At 41.9% G+C, this 16,424-nt stretch overlaps 1 protein-coding gene and 1 long non-coding RNA gene across 9 annotated transcripts in view; one reads left to right on the top strand and one right to left on the bottom strand.

The window, feature by feature from the left end:
• Positions 1-16,424, bottom strand: part of LOC142600977 (uncharacterized) — a 523,379-nt gene that overhangs the window by 10,369 nt on the left and 496,586 nt on the right. The window lies entirely within an intron of this gene.
• Positions 1-16,424, top strand: part of FYN (FYN proto-oncogene, Src family tyrosine kinase) — a 138,304-nt gene that overhangs the window by 91,585 nt on the left and 30,295 nt on the right. For all 8 annotated transcript variants that reach the window (XM_075747919.1, XM_075747917.1, XM_075747914.1 and 5 more), the window contains 4 exons: positions 7,090-7,347; positions 7,946-8,042; positions 11,476-11,574; positions 12,693-12,796. In XM_075747919.1, coding sequence (XP_075604034.1) covers positions 7,101-7,347; positions 7,946-8,042; positions 11,476-11,574; positions 12,693-12,796 — 547 coding nt within the window. In that variant the 5' untranslated portion in view covers positions 7,090-7,100. The remainder of the gene's footprint in view (positions 1-7,089; positions 7,348-7,945; positions 8,043-11,475; positions 11,575-12,692; positions 12,797-16,424) is intronic.

Genomic DNA, 16,424 nt, shown 5'->3' with positions numbered 1-16,424 from the left:
CTCTGGCTTGTAATAAATGTAGCCTAGTTTTGATTAGTTTTCTTGCTTTGAAGCAACACAGGAGACAGAGAGGGACCATCCACCTCCAGCAGGATGATGGATCTGTTCATCAAGACACTCATCGCTCTTTCTTCCTGGCATTCAGTGGCCATCCTCCCTGCCCCGTGGACAGCTGTGCTCACAACCTCTGGCAGAAGCTAAGGGTGTCTTTGTAGTTCAATGAAATCCTTCAACACACACCTTCCCTTCGCCAGTCCTGGCCTCCAAGGCTGGCTGAAATCAAACAGGCAAGACCACCACCAAATCATCTTGCATAACTGACTCTAAGTTCAGGTCCCAAAAGGGAAATGACAGACATGTGTTACAAATTAAACGTTGTCTGTAGCATCAGGAAGCTGTTGTTTCCAGGGCCACGTCCCCACTCACTCAGTAAATGAGGAGGAACAGCAGCGCAGAATATGTGGCACTTCAAAGCTCCTTGCAGGCTCTGCTCTTCTTGTGGCAGCAGGAGCTGCTCCTTCTGCTGAATCCCTTCTGCCACCATTGTAGAAGACTTCCAAAGCAACTTTATGCTGAAATGAAACAATAGCAAGAGCACTCCAGTGCTGTAAAAGGCATTTGCTTTGAGCCGGAGCAGTATGATGATGTATGGCAACAGAAGTTCATCTAAGACTGTTCTTCTTGCTCCTCCTGCCATGGATGTCCATTGACGCTGGGCAGTGGCCGACTTTTGACTGCTGCAGACAAACAAGCAATTAAAATGCTGAGATTTTTCTGCTCAGCCCACTAAAGCGGAATCCGGGGGTGAAGTGTTAAAGAACTCTCTTCAAAAATCAAATGAATGCAGCCCAGGCATTTTTCAGAGCTGTTTTTCTGATGAAAACGCCATTTCAATGCAGTCATTGATCCTGATACATACTTGACTTGAAGTTTTGCCCTGGTGTTTCTGGCCTTTTGTTCAGGAATACCACATTGTGTATGTGAGATTTTCTGCATATCTTTAGTAGTCACAGGACATCCAGCGGTAGTACTATGTCTTCTCTGATTTACGTTTTTTAATGCAGTATGACGGGTATGGTGCACATGTAGGTTTGCAGGCATTCTACACAAATCCCCAGTCTCCAGCCTCTTTTGAGCATGAACCAACTCTATCACATTACAGTAAAATTCTATTCTTTCTAGATCGGGCCATTAGTATAAAAATTATATGTATATATATAGTAACCCACAAGCCTAAGAAATAATGAATAACACTCAACAGTTCTAATTATTTTAAAGCATTTGTTGTATCTTTCTGACCTGCTTTATGATTCCTAAAAATGGTGGAATTACTGGTCAAGCTGGAATGAAGGCAGTCCTCTAAAAGGTCACAGAGTTAATAGATATAAACAAAAATAATGGAACAAGTGTTGCTATTTTATTCCATCTGTTTAATTTGGGTTGGCTTAAAACTGACACAGAATGAATTCTGGAAATCCAAAATGCTCTCATTGGCATAGATGTAAGTCAAAGAGAGGTCAGCAAGCAGACAGCACAAGAATTACTGACCTACATAGGACTAGTTTTGAGTGCCTGTTTGTTGCCCAACTTGGAATACCTTCCTAATGACTTGTAATAGTCAAAGTGGGTGAGCAAGACTTTTCTGAAAATTGGGGGGTTTAATGTGTCTGATTAAACTTATGTTTCAAAACGCGCAATCCATCAGTTTCACTCTAGGGAGCTAGTAATGGTGGCATGGAACGTAAGACGTTTCAAATTCAGGGTAAATTTCTGTGTTGATTATTCCCCCTATCCAGCCCACAGGAGGCATTCCACAGAAAACTAAAGTCTCTTTTAAAAATTTTTGTAGTACTTATTCTTGGAAAGCCTTTTCTGTCCTTCTTGCATCTTCACGGTAACTCAGAATGTGGCATTTTGAATATTAAATCCTACTGTAGCTCATGAAATTTGGTTTATTTGATGTCACAGACTGATACTTCTGTGGTGCTTTCAGCAAAACATAAAACACCAAGAAGATATCCCTTAGAGGATATATTTTTCACAGCCGTGCTGGATGCAACCCTTGGTTTCATTAACAAGCTTGTTCACCACAGAGACTGAATAAAAGCCAAAGATTTTATTCTTCTGATTTCTTTTTAACACAACTGTTTCTTAACTCAGCTTTCCAGCTGGTGCTTTCCAGACAAGATTTGTAGATTTGGTCAGAAAAAGACAGTTGACAGTTACCAGTCATCTCGCTTTCCCTTTCATGTCTTTCACTGAAGGAAGTTCTCCTAAAAATATACCATCACATTTCATTCCAAAGAAAACCGTGGAGAGGAATGAGAATGCAGCCTGCTGGGTCCAAACCCGCTCCCCGTCTCTTTGGCAGGTTGGAGCTCTCTCCCATGGTGGTCTCCTTTCCGAGGCAAGGGGTTGGAGGACAGAGGCCATGGCATGGATAGGAGGGTGCAGAATAGATTGGTGTCTCCCTGCATCTCCCTGTACACCTCCCTCAAACTTTTAAAGGATCCACTTTCTTCTACAAGACTCTGAAGAGATACTGTAATTCAGAGTTTCATCTGTGAATTACAAATTCTTATGGAAAAGCTTCTGATGCTCTGAAGGAGTGAACTTACACCAGACTTCCTCCCATCCATGTTTTCCTCATGGTTTACAACTGCTAGACTGAGCAAAGGCTTATGGATACTTTTTGCTTTTCAAATATGACATGTTGGAGCTTTTCCTTTTAAAATGGAAGTATGAAAAATGGACTTTTCCTGGTACTCTTGTACGTTTCCTAGGCTTCAATTAGCTAACGGAGAACTGCTTTTGTTTCTGTTAATGGAGTAGATGTCTGGCTTTGGCGGGTATTTCAGTCTTGGCTTCCATTTTGTATTGAGAACCAACGACCCGCTAGAAAAACTGAGAGAGGGTGATTTACAATAATAATAATAACAGTGTTAATAAAATCTCCTTAGCCTTCAACTGTTTCCTAACTGAAAGTAATTAGGGTGCTATGATCATATAAATAATTAATAATGATATAATTAATTTTATATCTTTGTCAAATAATATTTCCACCATGTGGGAGGAAATTACTATTCTGGTTAGGCTGATGTTGGATTGCTTGCAATGTAAATGTCAGAGTCCAAGAAACATAACAAGGACAAGAAAGGAGACAAATAACATAATGGTTATTTTCATTTGTCTCTAAGGAAGTCTCAAAACACACGTAAATGTTTTATGTTTTCATGAAAACACATGTTTTATATTGCCCATAAAAACACAACTTTAAAATAAACAAATTCAACTTGCTTGCATTAGAAAAGTTTGTTTTAATTAGGCTAGTTACATACCTTTTAGCAATACCCGTGTCAAATTACGATAATGCTGCGTGACCCATAACTCACGCATCTGAGAAATGCTGCTTTTCCTAATGGAAATGGAATAAAATCTTGTTCCTTTACCGTAAATTGCACAGCATGTTGGATGAACAGTGTTGTCTGCTCGTCTCTAGAGAATTTAGTGTAAAACAGCTCCAGATTTTGTTTGGTGATCTCAGAGCTGGCTGAATAACCCCAGCCTTCCACAGCTCCAAATGCTGACATGCTGGGAGATGAGACTTTTGGATATTAAAAGCCTGCTCTGTGATACTGAAGGAGATTAGGTTTTGGAATCCATTCATTGACACAAAGACCGATGCTGAATGGTGGTTATATTTATTGTCTATGAAACCCCTGAGTTAGCTGAAATCACTTTAAGCATGTACATGCGTACATGTATTCTGTCACATTTAGCCAACTGCCTGCGATGCTGGTTTCTTTGAGCAGACAACTTTCAGGGACTTGGCTTGAGAAGATGCGTGCGTGTAACACCCTCTGTCACATTTTACAGGAGGCTACAATCAAGCAGGCTTTATACTCGGATTGTCTAGACACTGAGACAAAGTGGGAGAGGGCAAGTGAAAGAAAAAGCCCTTTTTGTCAGTCATTCACTTTGCATCAAATTCTCCTTCCCTGTGCGCTGCCACTGCCAGCAAAAAGATAAAGGGAGCAAAACCCAAACAAAAATCAAGAAACTGTTAATTCACTGGTTTTCTATCCGTATCATCCCTAGTAAAAAGAAAACCCTAAACCATTATTTTTCTGAAACTACCAGGACATATGTATACCATCACTGGTTTATTCAGTTTTTTCAGAACTAATATTTTGAACAATTTTATTTTTGCAGCTGATTTATAGTTTTAATTTTTCCTCATCCATGTGTAAATGAAGCGTATAGGACTGTCTTGTCAGCGCTTGTGACTTGATATGTGAAATCTTCCCAGATTTCAGTGGAGATTTTTTCCCTGCTCAGCTGAGACTTTGCAAATGAGCAACAAGAAAACCCCTTTCCCCCCACCGCTTTCCCAGATTTCATGTTTCCCATCTCATTTTTTCTTTCATTCTTTCATTTTCTTTTCTACTTTTTCCCCATGAAAACACATGGGAAAAAATAAGAGGAGAAACAGAGCTGGGAGGGGAAAGGGAGGAGGCGATAGAGTTTCACAAGGAGGGAAGGTTACAAGCCAACAAAAACACTGCTGAGGTTGTTCTTTAAATAGTAAAGCCTGCATATCACTTAACTCTTTTAAAGTGAATAAGCGTATGTCCCAGCACAAGTCCCGGACTCATCCTCCCACCCGAAGCCTCCCTGGGTTCTGCCCGTGCTGATAGCAGTGAGGAGAGCCATTGCCCCGCGGAGCTGTTGCCCTCCCTCTGGTCCTGTGTCGCTCCCCGGCATTGCTCCTGGGGCTCCTTGGCTCTGAGAGGAGCCTGGAAAACCTCACCTCTGAGTGACATCTTCAGAGCCAAACCATCCTACTGTTGAAACGGGTAAAAGCAGCAGAGATGTCTGCACATGCAGTTTTTCGCAGCTGATACGAAGCTGGCTGGGGCACCTCTGCACCCGTCGCAGTCCCTGTGGGCTCACCGGGACTCACTGCTGGTCCTGGGGATGAACAACCTCGAGCCCCAGCGCGGTACCCTGCATCTCCAGCACCGACCCAGCCACCGCAGCGAGCAGAGGCTGGAGGCTGGCACGGCTGCCACGGCCGTAGCAGCAGCAGTGTGTTTTGCAGCCTCCAGGCAGCAAACCCCTTTCCTTCCACCTGTTGTCTCTGTAGTTTCTTTGAGGGATCTCAGCTCTTACCACCCATTGCAGCAAGTGCAGAGTCGAGAGTCCTTGTTTCTGTTCTTGTGAAGAGAAATGTTTTGGTGAGGGAACTCTCCTGAGTGAATGTGGCATCCTGAAGGTAAAAAAGAAACGCAAAAAAAGTCACCTTTAAGTTGAGCTAAGAGCAAGAGACGGTAGACCTGTGCTAACTGCAGGCAATACAGCTCAGGGAAATTCATTAAAATGGTGCTTGTTTTTCTGAACAGGCTTGTAGAATAACTGGAAGTATCTTCAAACCTTCCATAGAAGGGTGGTTTTGTTTTTTTTTTAAATTAGGGAGGTTAGATTTAGGAAGCGGGTATCCAGATTGTGGACTGTCACAAACAAGCAGGGAGCTACTGCATAATTTTTCAAGCATTAGCAGCAGAGGAATATGCTTTTTCTGAATCCCAGGAGTTTGTCAAAACCAATTTCCTGTGTTGATGTTGGGGTAAGGCATACAAAGTAGCCAGCCTGGCAGCTACAGAAAAATGAGGATATTTGAAAAAGAATAGGCTTTTTATTTACCCTAAGTGAAGGATATTGGCTGAAATGTGAAAAGAAATATGGGGGGAAAAAAAAACCAAACTTCTTCACTATACCTTTTTTTTTTTTTTTTAATATTCTATGCATTTTCTCCCTGTCTATTTGTGCATTCCGGACAAAGTATGTCCAGTAATTCTAATTTTCAAAGATTTTTCTGTTGTCACTGCTCTTCTTACAGCCCCAGTGTTCAGAGTATGTGGTTTGTGTGCCAGGTTACGTGTAAGAGTCACTGTACCTGCTCAGATCCAGGCTGCATCCAGACGAGTATCTGATTCCCTCAATTCATCACTCCCAGCTTCAGAAACTTAGGGTTTGTGTCTAGATTCAGCTCAAGTCAATAGGAAAGAGTTTGGTAACACCAGCACACGGATTATAAGATGTTAGAGCTGACAGGTGAAAAGCAATACCAGGGAACAGGACTAACCTTGGAGGGCTGCCTCTAAGATGTGGCCAATCACCCTCTGTTTCCTTCCACCTAGAGAGAGGTAGGCACCTAAAATTAAGAAAGATTCACCTGATAGTGCCCCATGAGGGTGCTGAACAAGCGGTGACAACAATTAAAAAACTTAACGGAACCTTTTCCAAGCCATGCCTTCTCAGTTTGCTCCTGTCCAGGATCCAGACTTGGAGATGCTCTGCATTTGACATGTTAATTCCTCCGTGACTTTCTCTAGTTCCTTGACTCATGTATACCTTTGGCTGCCCCACCATCCACTGGCAGTGGGTTTTACACTTCTGTTTGGTACTGCACAAAAGGGCACTTCCTTTTGTTTTCCTTCCTTTTCAGATTTGTACCATCTGATGAGCTTCCTCCCGCTTTCCTGTGCTGTGCTAACGATCAGCACGTTGTGTCTGCTCTTCTGCCTGTCCCGCAGAGCCCCAGCAACGGGAAAAGGTTGGATTGTCTTTAGGTGAAGTCAGGTCTTGTGTAGTTGGCAAGGTCAAACGTGAAACGCGAGCTAAAAGTGCCTCACTCTGTGTTTTGGGGGGCAGACTTGAACACCTCCAGCTGTGCTTTTTGGCTGACTCCTTCACCTGCCAGGCATGCTCTCCTGATGAAGGGTGAGCGAGAGGGGTGTCATCCTCTCGCTGCCTCTGTGCAAGCCATTGCCTGGCAGGGCTGGGCAGAGAGCTGCCACTGCCCTAAGAGCGGGCAGGACCTCCTTCTCAATGGGAAAACCACTGCAAGGAAGATTTCATGTGAGTTTTTCCCAAAGTGTTGCTGTTTATATTCAAGCCACCATGGGGTTTTTTCAAAGTACTTAACTTTTGAGCAGTGAACTTAATTTGATCCTCCTCCTATGTGGGTTTGGGGGAGATCTGGTGAGCATCAACGTATGAACACCTGTCCTTTCCTTCCTCTCCTAGGATTTTAGATAATGGGCTGTGTGCAATGTAAGGATAAAGAAGCAACAAAACTGACTGACGAGAGGGATGGCAGTTTAACTCAAAGCTCAGGCTACCGCTATGGGACAGATCCCACTCCGCAGCACTATCCTAGCTTTGGTGTGACTTCAATTCCAAACTACAACAACTTCCATGCCACGGGAGGCCAGGGACTGACTGTGTTTGGTGGAGTCAATTCCTCCTCTCATACAGGGACGCTGCGGACAAGAGGAGGAACAGGTGAGTTTAAAGTCTTCTTTCAGTGCTCTTAGTGAGTACCAATCACATCATTACAGCAGAGGCATGACTGTCTCGGCATGCTGCTTTTGGGAAGAGTTATTTCATGAAACGGCGCAAAGAATTGAAGTAGGGATGGAGTTGGGTCTTCAGCCCTACCTTTGCTAACCTGCAGGTGCTAGTTCACTTTGGGGGTGAGAAGTTATGCGTGCATGCCCAGTTTGGCTGACTGACCAAGTCATCCCTCTACCAGGGAACAGGAAGTGTGGTCTGAGCCACCTCAAGCAGTTAACTGGAAATCCTTGGCATGGCTATGTCTAAACTCTCTTTTCAAACCCCCTTGGCCCACTGGGGATCCTACACTGCGTGTGGGTACCAAACCAAGAGTACCAAGACTGTACAGAGTGAAGGAGGTGGCATGCCCGCTGGCTGCATAAAAGCAGAGGGATTGGAATGGTTGTCCAAAAAGTAGGCGGCTTCAGTTTATTTTGCTCCTCAGCAACCAGAGTAGCTTACATCTGACTGAGCCACCTCATTTCTTGAGGCTCCTTTCCCTCCTGTTTTTTGTGACGGAATGTAACTCACCTATCTTCTTCTTTAGGTGTAACTCTTTTTGTGGCGCTTTATGACTATGAAGCAAGAACAGAAGATGACTTGAGTTTTCACAAAGGAGAAAAATTTCAAATACTTAACAGCTCGTAAGTTTTTTGCTTAGGAATATGCTTTTTAATATTTTTAAACTTCTAAAGTTGACAATTACGTTTGCTCATCTTATTAGTAAATCGTAATGTTGGATATTCAAGATATGCTATGCTTGCTTACTTGTCTTTGCATTTAGTGCACTTTTGCAAAGTGCTTTATTATTGAAAAAATCCCAAACCTTCAACTACATGCAACTATACTTCAAAAATAAGCATTAGATTGTCTGATTCACTGCTTACATTTCACAGTAAACTCGCATTCAGAACTGAGACTACCAGCTCTGTACTTTACCAGTAGTCACAGAAGTTCTGCAAAGGCATGTACTAACACTTTTTGCAATCTGCTGCAAGTATCTCTACACAGAAATGAGCTAAAAACTGATTCACAAAAGAGATGTTACCCAGACTTGCATGCCAAGTTTAAAAGCTTTTTTTTTTTTTTTCCTTTTAAAGGTAGGTGATACAGTCAGAACATGCTAGGAAATTCTGTTAAGTGAGAATGCACCATTGTACAGTTGCATTTGGCATGAAAACCACACTTCCATCCTGGAAATCATCAACTTAAAATTAATTTTATTAACTGCCCATAGAAAAAACATCCCTTAGCAATTTAAAAATAACATCTAGAACTTACTGGGCTACTGACCTATATCTGAACATCTTGTAATTCCTGGCTAAGAACATAAAGTTGAAGGCTCTGTGTTATGTTCAGTATTGCTGTCATGTAGAGGTAAAAATGGGTTAACAATGAAGTATGTCGCTTTCTAGAGGCTTTGTGATATTGCTTTCTTTTTTTTTTTTTTCTTACACTATGTGACAGTGAGGCAAATTCATCCCTGGTGTTTATTTTAATAGAATAACTCCAGGGTTGGAGTTGGCTCGATGTGCCTTAAAGTTAAAAAAAAAATAAAATAAAATAAAAAAAAAATCAGGTAATTCTATGGAATATTTCATGAAGCCATGAAGCTGAAGAGCTTTGATGTAGATGAAAGCACAGAAACTTCAGTTACAACTTGTAGAGGGAGCAGCAGTTTAAAAACCTCTCTACTTCTAAATTAGCACTTGGGAAAAAGACCCCTTTTTTAACCTGTCATCCATTTTTGTTCACGTTGCCCGCTGCTTTCCTAACCTTGCACAAACTATGCCATAACTTGAAACAAGAAGAAATTCCACGCATTATACATTTCTTACACATGCTAGTTGATGAAATCAGGGGGTGCTCACCAGGACCTGCAAAGCAATCATACTTGGAGGGACAGAGATTCCCCCACCTGTAGGCAATTGCAGTACATGCATTTTCATGCAGGTAATTACTACCTGGAGGAAGGTTTTCTAAGAGAAAAAACCCCAAGCATCTACTGATTTTCTTGTAGGATTATAGAAGCTCAGTTCCTATCATAGTCAGCTCTGCTTATGGACACAGACCTAACCACACTCCTGGAGTACTGACAGCCAGGCTGGGAATCTCCAGAAAGCAGCTTTTCTGTGAGAACGCTTCCTCTCTTCACTTATATCAGAAATGATATGAAAAAAGCCCATTTTTTTTAAGAGTCTGCCAGTGCTACTTGCAACCAGAAAACATATAGGTGCACAAAACTACCTTGTCTGGAATTTTTGGAGGGGTTTGAATTTTTTTTTTTAGCTCTCAACAAATGAAATTTGATTTGTGCTTTGGATTAAAAGTTCAGGACAGCAATACTTGAAATGGTGTACAGAGGGTGTCCCTGTGATTTGAAGTCAGAAATGATACCAAGGTCAGTCTGGGGAAAAGAGGTACCTGCAGAAGTGGTTCAGAGCAGAGCATGACTTTGGGGCTCAGAAACACTCGGCCATCCCCTGCATCCCCACTGCCGCTGCTGCACCCCCTGGCTAGCCCCATTGACTAGCCTCATCCTACCTCAGTTGGGTGTCTAAAATTAAGGGCTGTGAAAAAAGTCTGCATTCCTCCTCCTTTCTGGCAGTACTTTGAGAGATTTAAGCTTCTCTGTCAAAGCAGAGGGGGTTGTTCCTGATGTGATCATCTACGGGACCGCTTTTTTCCTCCCTAGATATGATAAAATACCTCCATCTAGTGGACTCTCTGTACAGTAAGGAGAAGAAACGTAGTGGTACAATTTATCAACCGCATGGCATAATCTCTCAGAAATATTCTACAGCAACATATGGGGGGAGGAATAGCACTTCAGCTGATAAAATCAGGGACATAAACAGATAGGGCCATTTGCCTGACACGCTAACACACACAAGGTGTATTAAAATAATGTCGGGTGCCAGCCTCTAGAAAAGCTACTTGTTCTTCACTTTTTTGAACTGTAGAATTGGAAACGTCTCCTTTTTGACTAACCACAGCTGTTTTCTAGTTGTTTTCCATAAAGCTCATACTCTTTTAAACAGTTAAAGAAAGTGGAGATGACACAACCTTTCCTGCCAGTAATAGCTTAGACAGTGTGCTTTCTGTAACTGCTTGCTTACAGAAGAGGCTGAATTCTCTGGCCACGTTTGATAATAGCGTTTTATTTAGTGAACAAATCTCTGTTTTACAGAGAGGGGAACTGAGATAGAGTTTCTAAGCAGTCCAGAAATAGAAAAGAGAATGCATACTAGTAGCGGTAGGAGTTAAACATCAGTGAATCTGGTGCTGAGAGTGAAACACAAATTGCTAAATCCCAAATCGTTGCATCCTGTAAAAAGCTGAGAGATGAACTTCTCTTAAAGCTGCGCATTCTACAGCAACGCGCATTGTCTGAAGGGCAGTACTATGTACACACACGTGTACGACAAAAATTGATGCTAAGCCTGTGGAACACTGCCATAAGAGGGTCCTGCCTCTTCATATTTAAATGTTATAGAAGAATGGGGTTTTCTAAGTATTTGAAAATACGGCTAAGTCCTTTGCTACTTCAGATACCTCCTTTAGGTGACCAAGAGAGGGAATCTAGACAATGAAGTGGGATCTTTAAGGGCTATCTAAAACTCTGTGTTGATAGATGGCTTTTTGATGCCTTTGGGTTTCAGATTAATTATCCCCATAGAAGTTTTAAATTAGCAGTGGACGTGACAGTATTCAGTTTGACAGTTTGTGTATAAGCTCTCTCAAGGTTCTGTATTAGAATAATTGCTATGGAGACAGTTTTCAATATTCTAGGCCAAATCCACCAATCCTGATTTCACTGGGTTGTTATGCCTGTTTATGCCATTATGCTTCATTTGAAAGGCTACATTACTAATCACTGCTGAAATAATAATAGGTGTAAAGAAATATGTATACTATTAGATGTAAACAGCTCTCTCAGAAGCACGCCGGTGATAAAGAGATGAGTTGCTGGGGATTCTTACTCCGTGCAGTTGCAGGTGCTGTTAGCAAAGTCAGATCATTGTCTTTACAGCTGTGTCTCGCTCTCACTTCTCCTCCTCACCTCTGTTTCTGCAGGGAAGGAGACTGGTGGGAGGCCCGGTCCTTGACAACAGGCGATACTGGTTACATTCCCAGTAATTATGTGGCTCCAGTCGATTCCATCCAAGCAGAGGAGTATGTTTTCTTTTCATTGTAAAGACCCATTAGTGCTGTATTTGAGGAGGTTTGAAGAGTTGGTTTTGATTGATTGCAGCGATTTTTCAAATGACTTTTACATTATTTTTATTTCAGTTCTTAACTGCACTGATAAATAATTAGGTAATTAGCAACAAAAGAAGCACAGGCTCAGTGCTTTTTCAATGTCAAAACAAAGGAAGAAAACCTAAAGGAACATAGGTCTGCTTCCTTTATTCCAGTGTTGACTAATTTAAATCTTTAAGCGAAAGGTGCCCTTTCTTTTCCTGAACCAACTTGTAAAAATATTTGGAGTCAATTAGTGTGCGAACTGTCTATTAGAGAGGGCATGTTGTATCAACAAATACCTACCAATAGGTAGGAAGCCTACAACACACACAACAGGCAGCATAATGAGGACGTATCTACGCAAAAAATGGAGTGCTGTGTGTATCTGTATTATTTCGAGTATAAAAGATACACCGGAGGAGCTTATATCACTGAGCGAGTACTGCTGTAGTCTGTACTTCAGGTTGTACTTGGTTGATTGTGAAACAAAAAAAAAAAAAAAAAAAAAAAAAATTTGCTGCAAGAAGGAAAAAGGTGCCAAAAGTCTGAAAGCCTTATACAACCACAGTAAAGTTGTTGCATCTGGTCCTTCTGCTGAAGTTTTATGGCTGTGCTGCAACAAAAATATCAAGTACAAATACATCACTACGTAAGTAAGATACGTAGTTTATAGTAACATCTGTAAAAATACTGGTCTTTGGCAGTGATGCATTTTTCTGCCCTTTTCCTTGTCTATTCCTTCCCCCCGCCAAGTCTCGCTCTCTGATTGTCAACGTCTGGCCTGTGTCGTAAGACACCAAACAAGCATTCTCAGCATCTACTGATTATAGGCTTAATGCAAAGTGCTACTGCACAACGTATACAACTTCTGCTACACAGGTCGTCACATTAGCTTCCCACCACAATAAAAGAGACACAGCATGACAAAAATGGTTGAATATACTTGAGTAGCCGTAGCTTCCGCAAGTAATCCTCCATGTCTGAGCTCCGTGACACTACCTAGTAGTCCTTTGTAGCATTTGTCTTACTATTTCTGATGTTTCCCTAAGGTGGTACTTTGGCAAACTTGGCCGAAAAGATGCCGAGAGGCAGCTGTTGTCATTTGGAAACCCCAGAGGTACCTTCCTGATCCGGGAAAGTGAAACTACCAAAGGTAGGCTGGCCAAAGCTATTCTGACTATGAATGAGAAGATATATGAGAAAAACTGTGCTAAATTTGCAGAATACTGTTTTCAGTGGTATAAAGGTAGAGCTAAGTGTCATCTTGCATATATATGTGCTAGGGAATTAGACATCTGGACATCCCAGGTCTTAGAGTGAGTGTTCAAAGCAGAGAACAACCCAAGGGCAACCCATGCCATGCTCAACCCATGGTATCTGCAGTGCAAGTCATGCACAGGCAGGGTGCTCTGCTCTGTTGTCACACTCTGAACATTGCACTGTCTCTCTCAACGTGCGTGTTGAGGATACTACCATTGCAATGGAGTTGGGTGGAGAGCGGCCCCTCAGAACATCAGCTATGGGGCTACAGGAGGCTACATATTCAAGTCCAGGCACAGCCAGCCAGCTTACTGTGAACAGATGCTGGGAATCTCCAGTCTAGTGTGATGAAAATTACTGCTTACTTCTGAACAAGCGGAATATTTGAAGCTTCTTGTAAGATAAGATATTTTTTTTTTGTGGGAGGGAGGTACTCGTTATTATTTTGAGAAGATTAGGGGATTTTTTGGACTTTCCCCTTTGAAATGCTGGATCCCTGGGAAAAACAAAACAAAACAAAAAGATGTAGCAGGTTTAAATTCATAGATTAACAGTGAAAAGACTTGAAAATATTTCTGATTAATATATTCATAAAGTATTCAACTGTATCCATTTGGCTGAAGTCAAGTGGAAGGATGTATTCTCCTCCTTCTCTCTAAAAATATTGGAGGAGTTCCAGTTTTCTTGGTGGGTGCTATCTTTGCTTTTACATTTTGTTCATGAGGCCTGTCAACATCTTCTTCAAAGCTTCACATGTATGAAAAGAGCTCTCTAACTCATACAACTATTGAGGAGAAAGCCTGCAACTAAGTGAAAACAAACCTGGCCATTTCTCAATTAACCAGCAATCCAAAACAATAGCTGTAGGAAGCATAAGTCACTAAAATTAATTCCAAGTTCTGAAGTCTAATGATGGTTCATATAATTAAAGCACTGACTTGTCAGTGCTTTGATCAGAGCACACTGTCAGCTAGAGTTAGCATGCAAAGTAGTTACAGTCATGGCTGGTAAAGGGATTTAAAGAAGAGAAGCACTACTTCCCACTCCTCTCTACCTGACCTGTCTTCAGGTGTTGCATTTTGTCATCTAAAATTGTAGTAACTGGATTCTTCCTCCACTGGCCATACCTCTGAAGTCTGTTTCTGATGCAAAATCCGAGCAGACATACTGTTGTTTCAGACAGCTAATTTCCCATCTTGTCACCCCACAGCCTCGCCATGCCTTATGTAGCAGTGAGGCATTCTCACCAGGAGCAAGACAGGCTCTAACTTGTTCTTTTTCTGCAAATAGCCTCCACCTGTTTGTTTTCACCAACAGTTGTGATGCATGCGAGGAGCAGGACTTCATTCCACTCTGACAAGATTAAAAACTCACTCCTATAGGCATCCATAGATTCTAAAACCAAACACAACACTGTTTCTCTAAACCACATTATCAGTTTAGCCTGTTTTGACCATTTTTTATACAGTGATAGGGGATATGTTTTGCAGGGCTGTTTACTTAGCTAAGTCAGGGCTTTTTTCTAGAGCTTCTTGTGAGACACAAAGACATCAGGGAAATGGAGTAATCCATCATGGATGGACTTACAGCAGCAAGCTTTAATTTCTGTGCATTTGGACTTAAGGTTTTCTACATCTTCAGGCTAAGTTTGCATGAAAGCCATTCAAAAAAAACCAAGCATGCATGTTTTTTGCCAAAAATGCCTATTTCCCTTCCTATCCTTGTGGTGTTTCAGTATGTTGTTAGAAGAAAACAGAGGGAGCTGCTTGTTCATGAGAGAGAAAAAAGTTAGCTGGGAGGGCTCAAATGGTGCGTTCTCCCATAAGTCTTCTCAAAATGCCTGACTCCAGCTAGTCATCTTGGGCTTCAGGCAGGGATTGTTTTGTGACCTAGAATCATCCCTTCTGCTTTAAATAATAACAATAATAAAATTGATCAGGATCATGTTAAAATTATCATCATGGATGACTTCAGCATGAATTTAACCTCCCTTGATCATGGTTGCCTTCTCTACTTACTTCCAAAATAAATCACGTGGAGCTGGCCTTTCATTTTTTCAGTGCCTGACTACCCAGGTACTTTATCAGCTCTTGTCTGTATAATCCTTCACCTGGTTTCAATCTCCACCCTCCAAGGCTGTCTGGTTTTAGGTTTGTTTTTTTAAAAAATTCATTAGTATGATTTATTGTAATGTGGTATTTCTATCCAAATTTTTATTATGTATATCTCTTATATTTGAATTTACCATCAGATAATAATGAATAGTATAAATAACCAACAGCCTAAATAAATGAATAATGAAATCCATCTTGGTTTGGTTCTTGTTTTTGTCCAGATTTGAACTAAAGCTCCAGTCCTGCAACTTGATCTGAGGTCAGCGGGGGTCCACAGAGGGCCACCCACGCAGCTCTGACTGCAGACCTGGAGCCACAGATTGTTTACATTTTCCTAAAGAATCTAAAATAGTGACCAGATAGGCAGGGAGCGTGACTAAAGAAAATACAGCTGCTGCCAGTGGATCAAAACTCACAAATGCGGAGGTGGAGAACACTGCCTGGAAGAATTTGAAAGTAGGCTGACAGTGTACGACCCAGAGTGGTGGTACAAAGCATGCACAAGATGTGTTTGCCAATCCCTCAAAAAATTTTGAACTCCTAGCTGAGAGAGATGTACTTACTCAGTGGGAGAACCTCCTCACAAAAATATCCTAAACAAACAGTATTTTTCTAGACTTAGAAATAAAAACCCTGTCACTCCTCTTAGGATGTCTCCCATTCGCATAAACCAGAATCATCTGTGTAAGTGCTGGCTCTTTTCCTCCTATTTAGAGGACAAACAACAAGGAATTTGAGAAGTCCTTGGAGTCAGCATGGAGACGTTTTGTTCACTGCAGCTCCCTCGGCCGTGAGCTGCCCGCCAGTGCAACCTGTTGCAGGTCCATGTGGTTGGGGAAACTTCTTCCTGGGGAAACATCCAGGAAAGACATCTTACACCAGGAATCTCAGCTGTGTAACTGGGGGGGTTCTTTAAACCATTTCACTTAGCTGGAGGTGGTTCTGGAGGATGTGAACCTCCCAGGTGTGTTGAGAACCTACCTTGGGATAAGCTGCAGTCAGTGCTGTTTGCTGTCCGACCTGTAGGAAATCACTCCACCTTTCACATTGTCCAAAATTGTCTGCTGGTGATTTTCCTTTCCTGCCCTTAGCTAACATGGTTACCAGAGAAAGCAGCCCAGGCTCCAGAAGGAGGACCTTCCTGAGAAGGAAGCTGCACTTCCTGCAGCTGCCAGTTACCTCCAGGTTTTTTTTTTTTCCTTTTAATGCCTGAATTACCTTTGAGTAAACAGAATATTCATCTGAGCTATGAGTAAAGACTTGCCTTCTCCACTGCCCTTGAAATGGCCATGCTTTGCTCAGAAACTGCATTATGCTGTAAAATGTGGCTTTGCTTTTGACACTGTAGAGAACCGACATGCAGGTGTCACTGTATGTAGAAGAGGACTGTGCTTCAAATTAAGCCAC

Source organism: Balearica regulorum, chromosome 3, assembly GCF_011004875.1.
Source record: "Balearica regulorum gibbericeps isolate bBalReg1 chromosome 3, bBalReg1.pri, whole genome shotgun sequence".
NCBI lineage: Eukaryota > Metazoa > Chordata > Aves > Gruiformes > Gruidae > Balearica > Balearica regulorum.
This window is presented reverse-complemented; position numbering and strand designations above follow the sequence as displayed.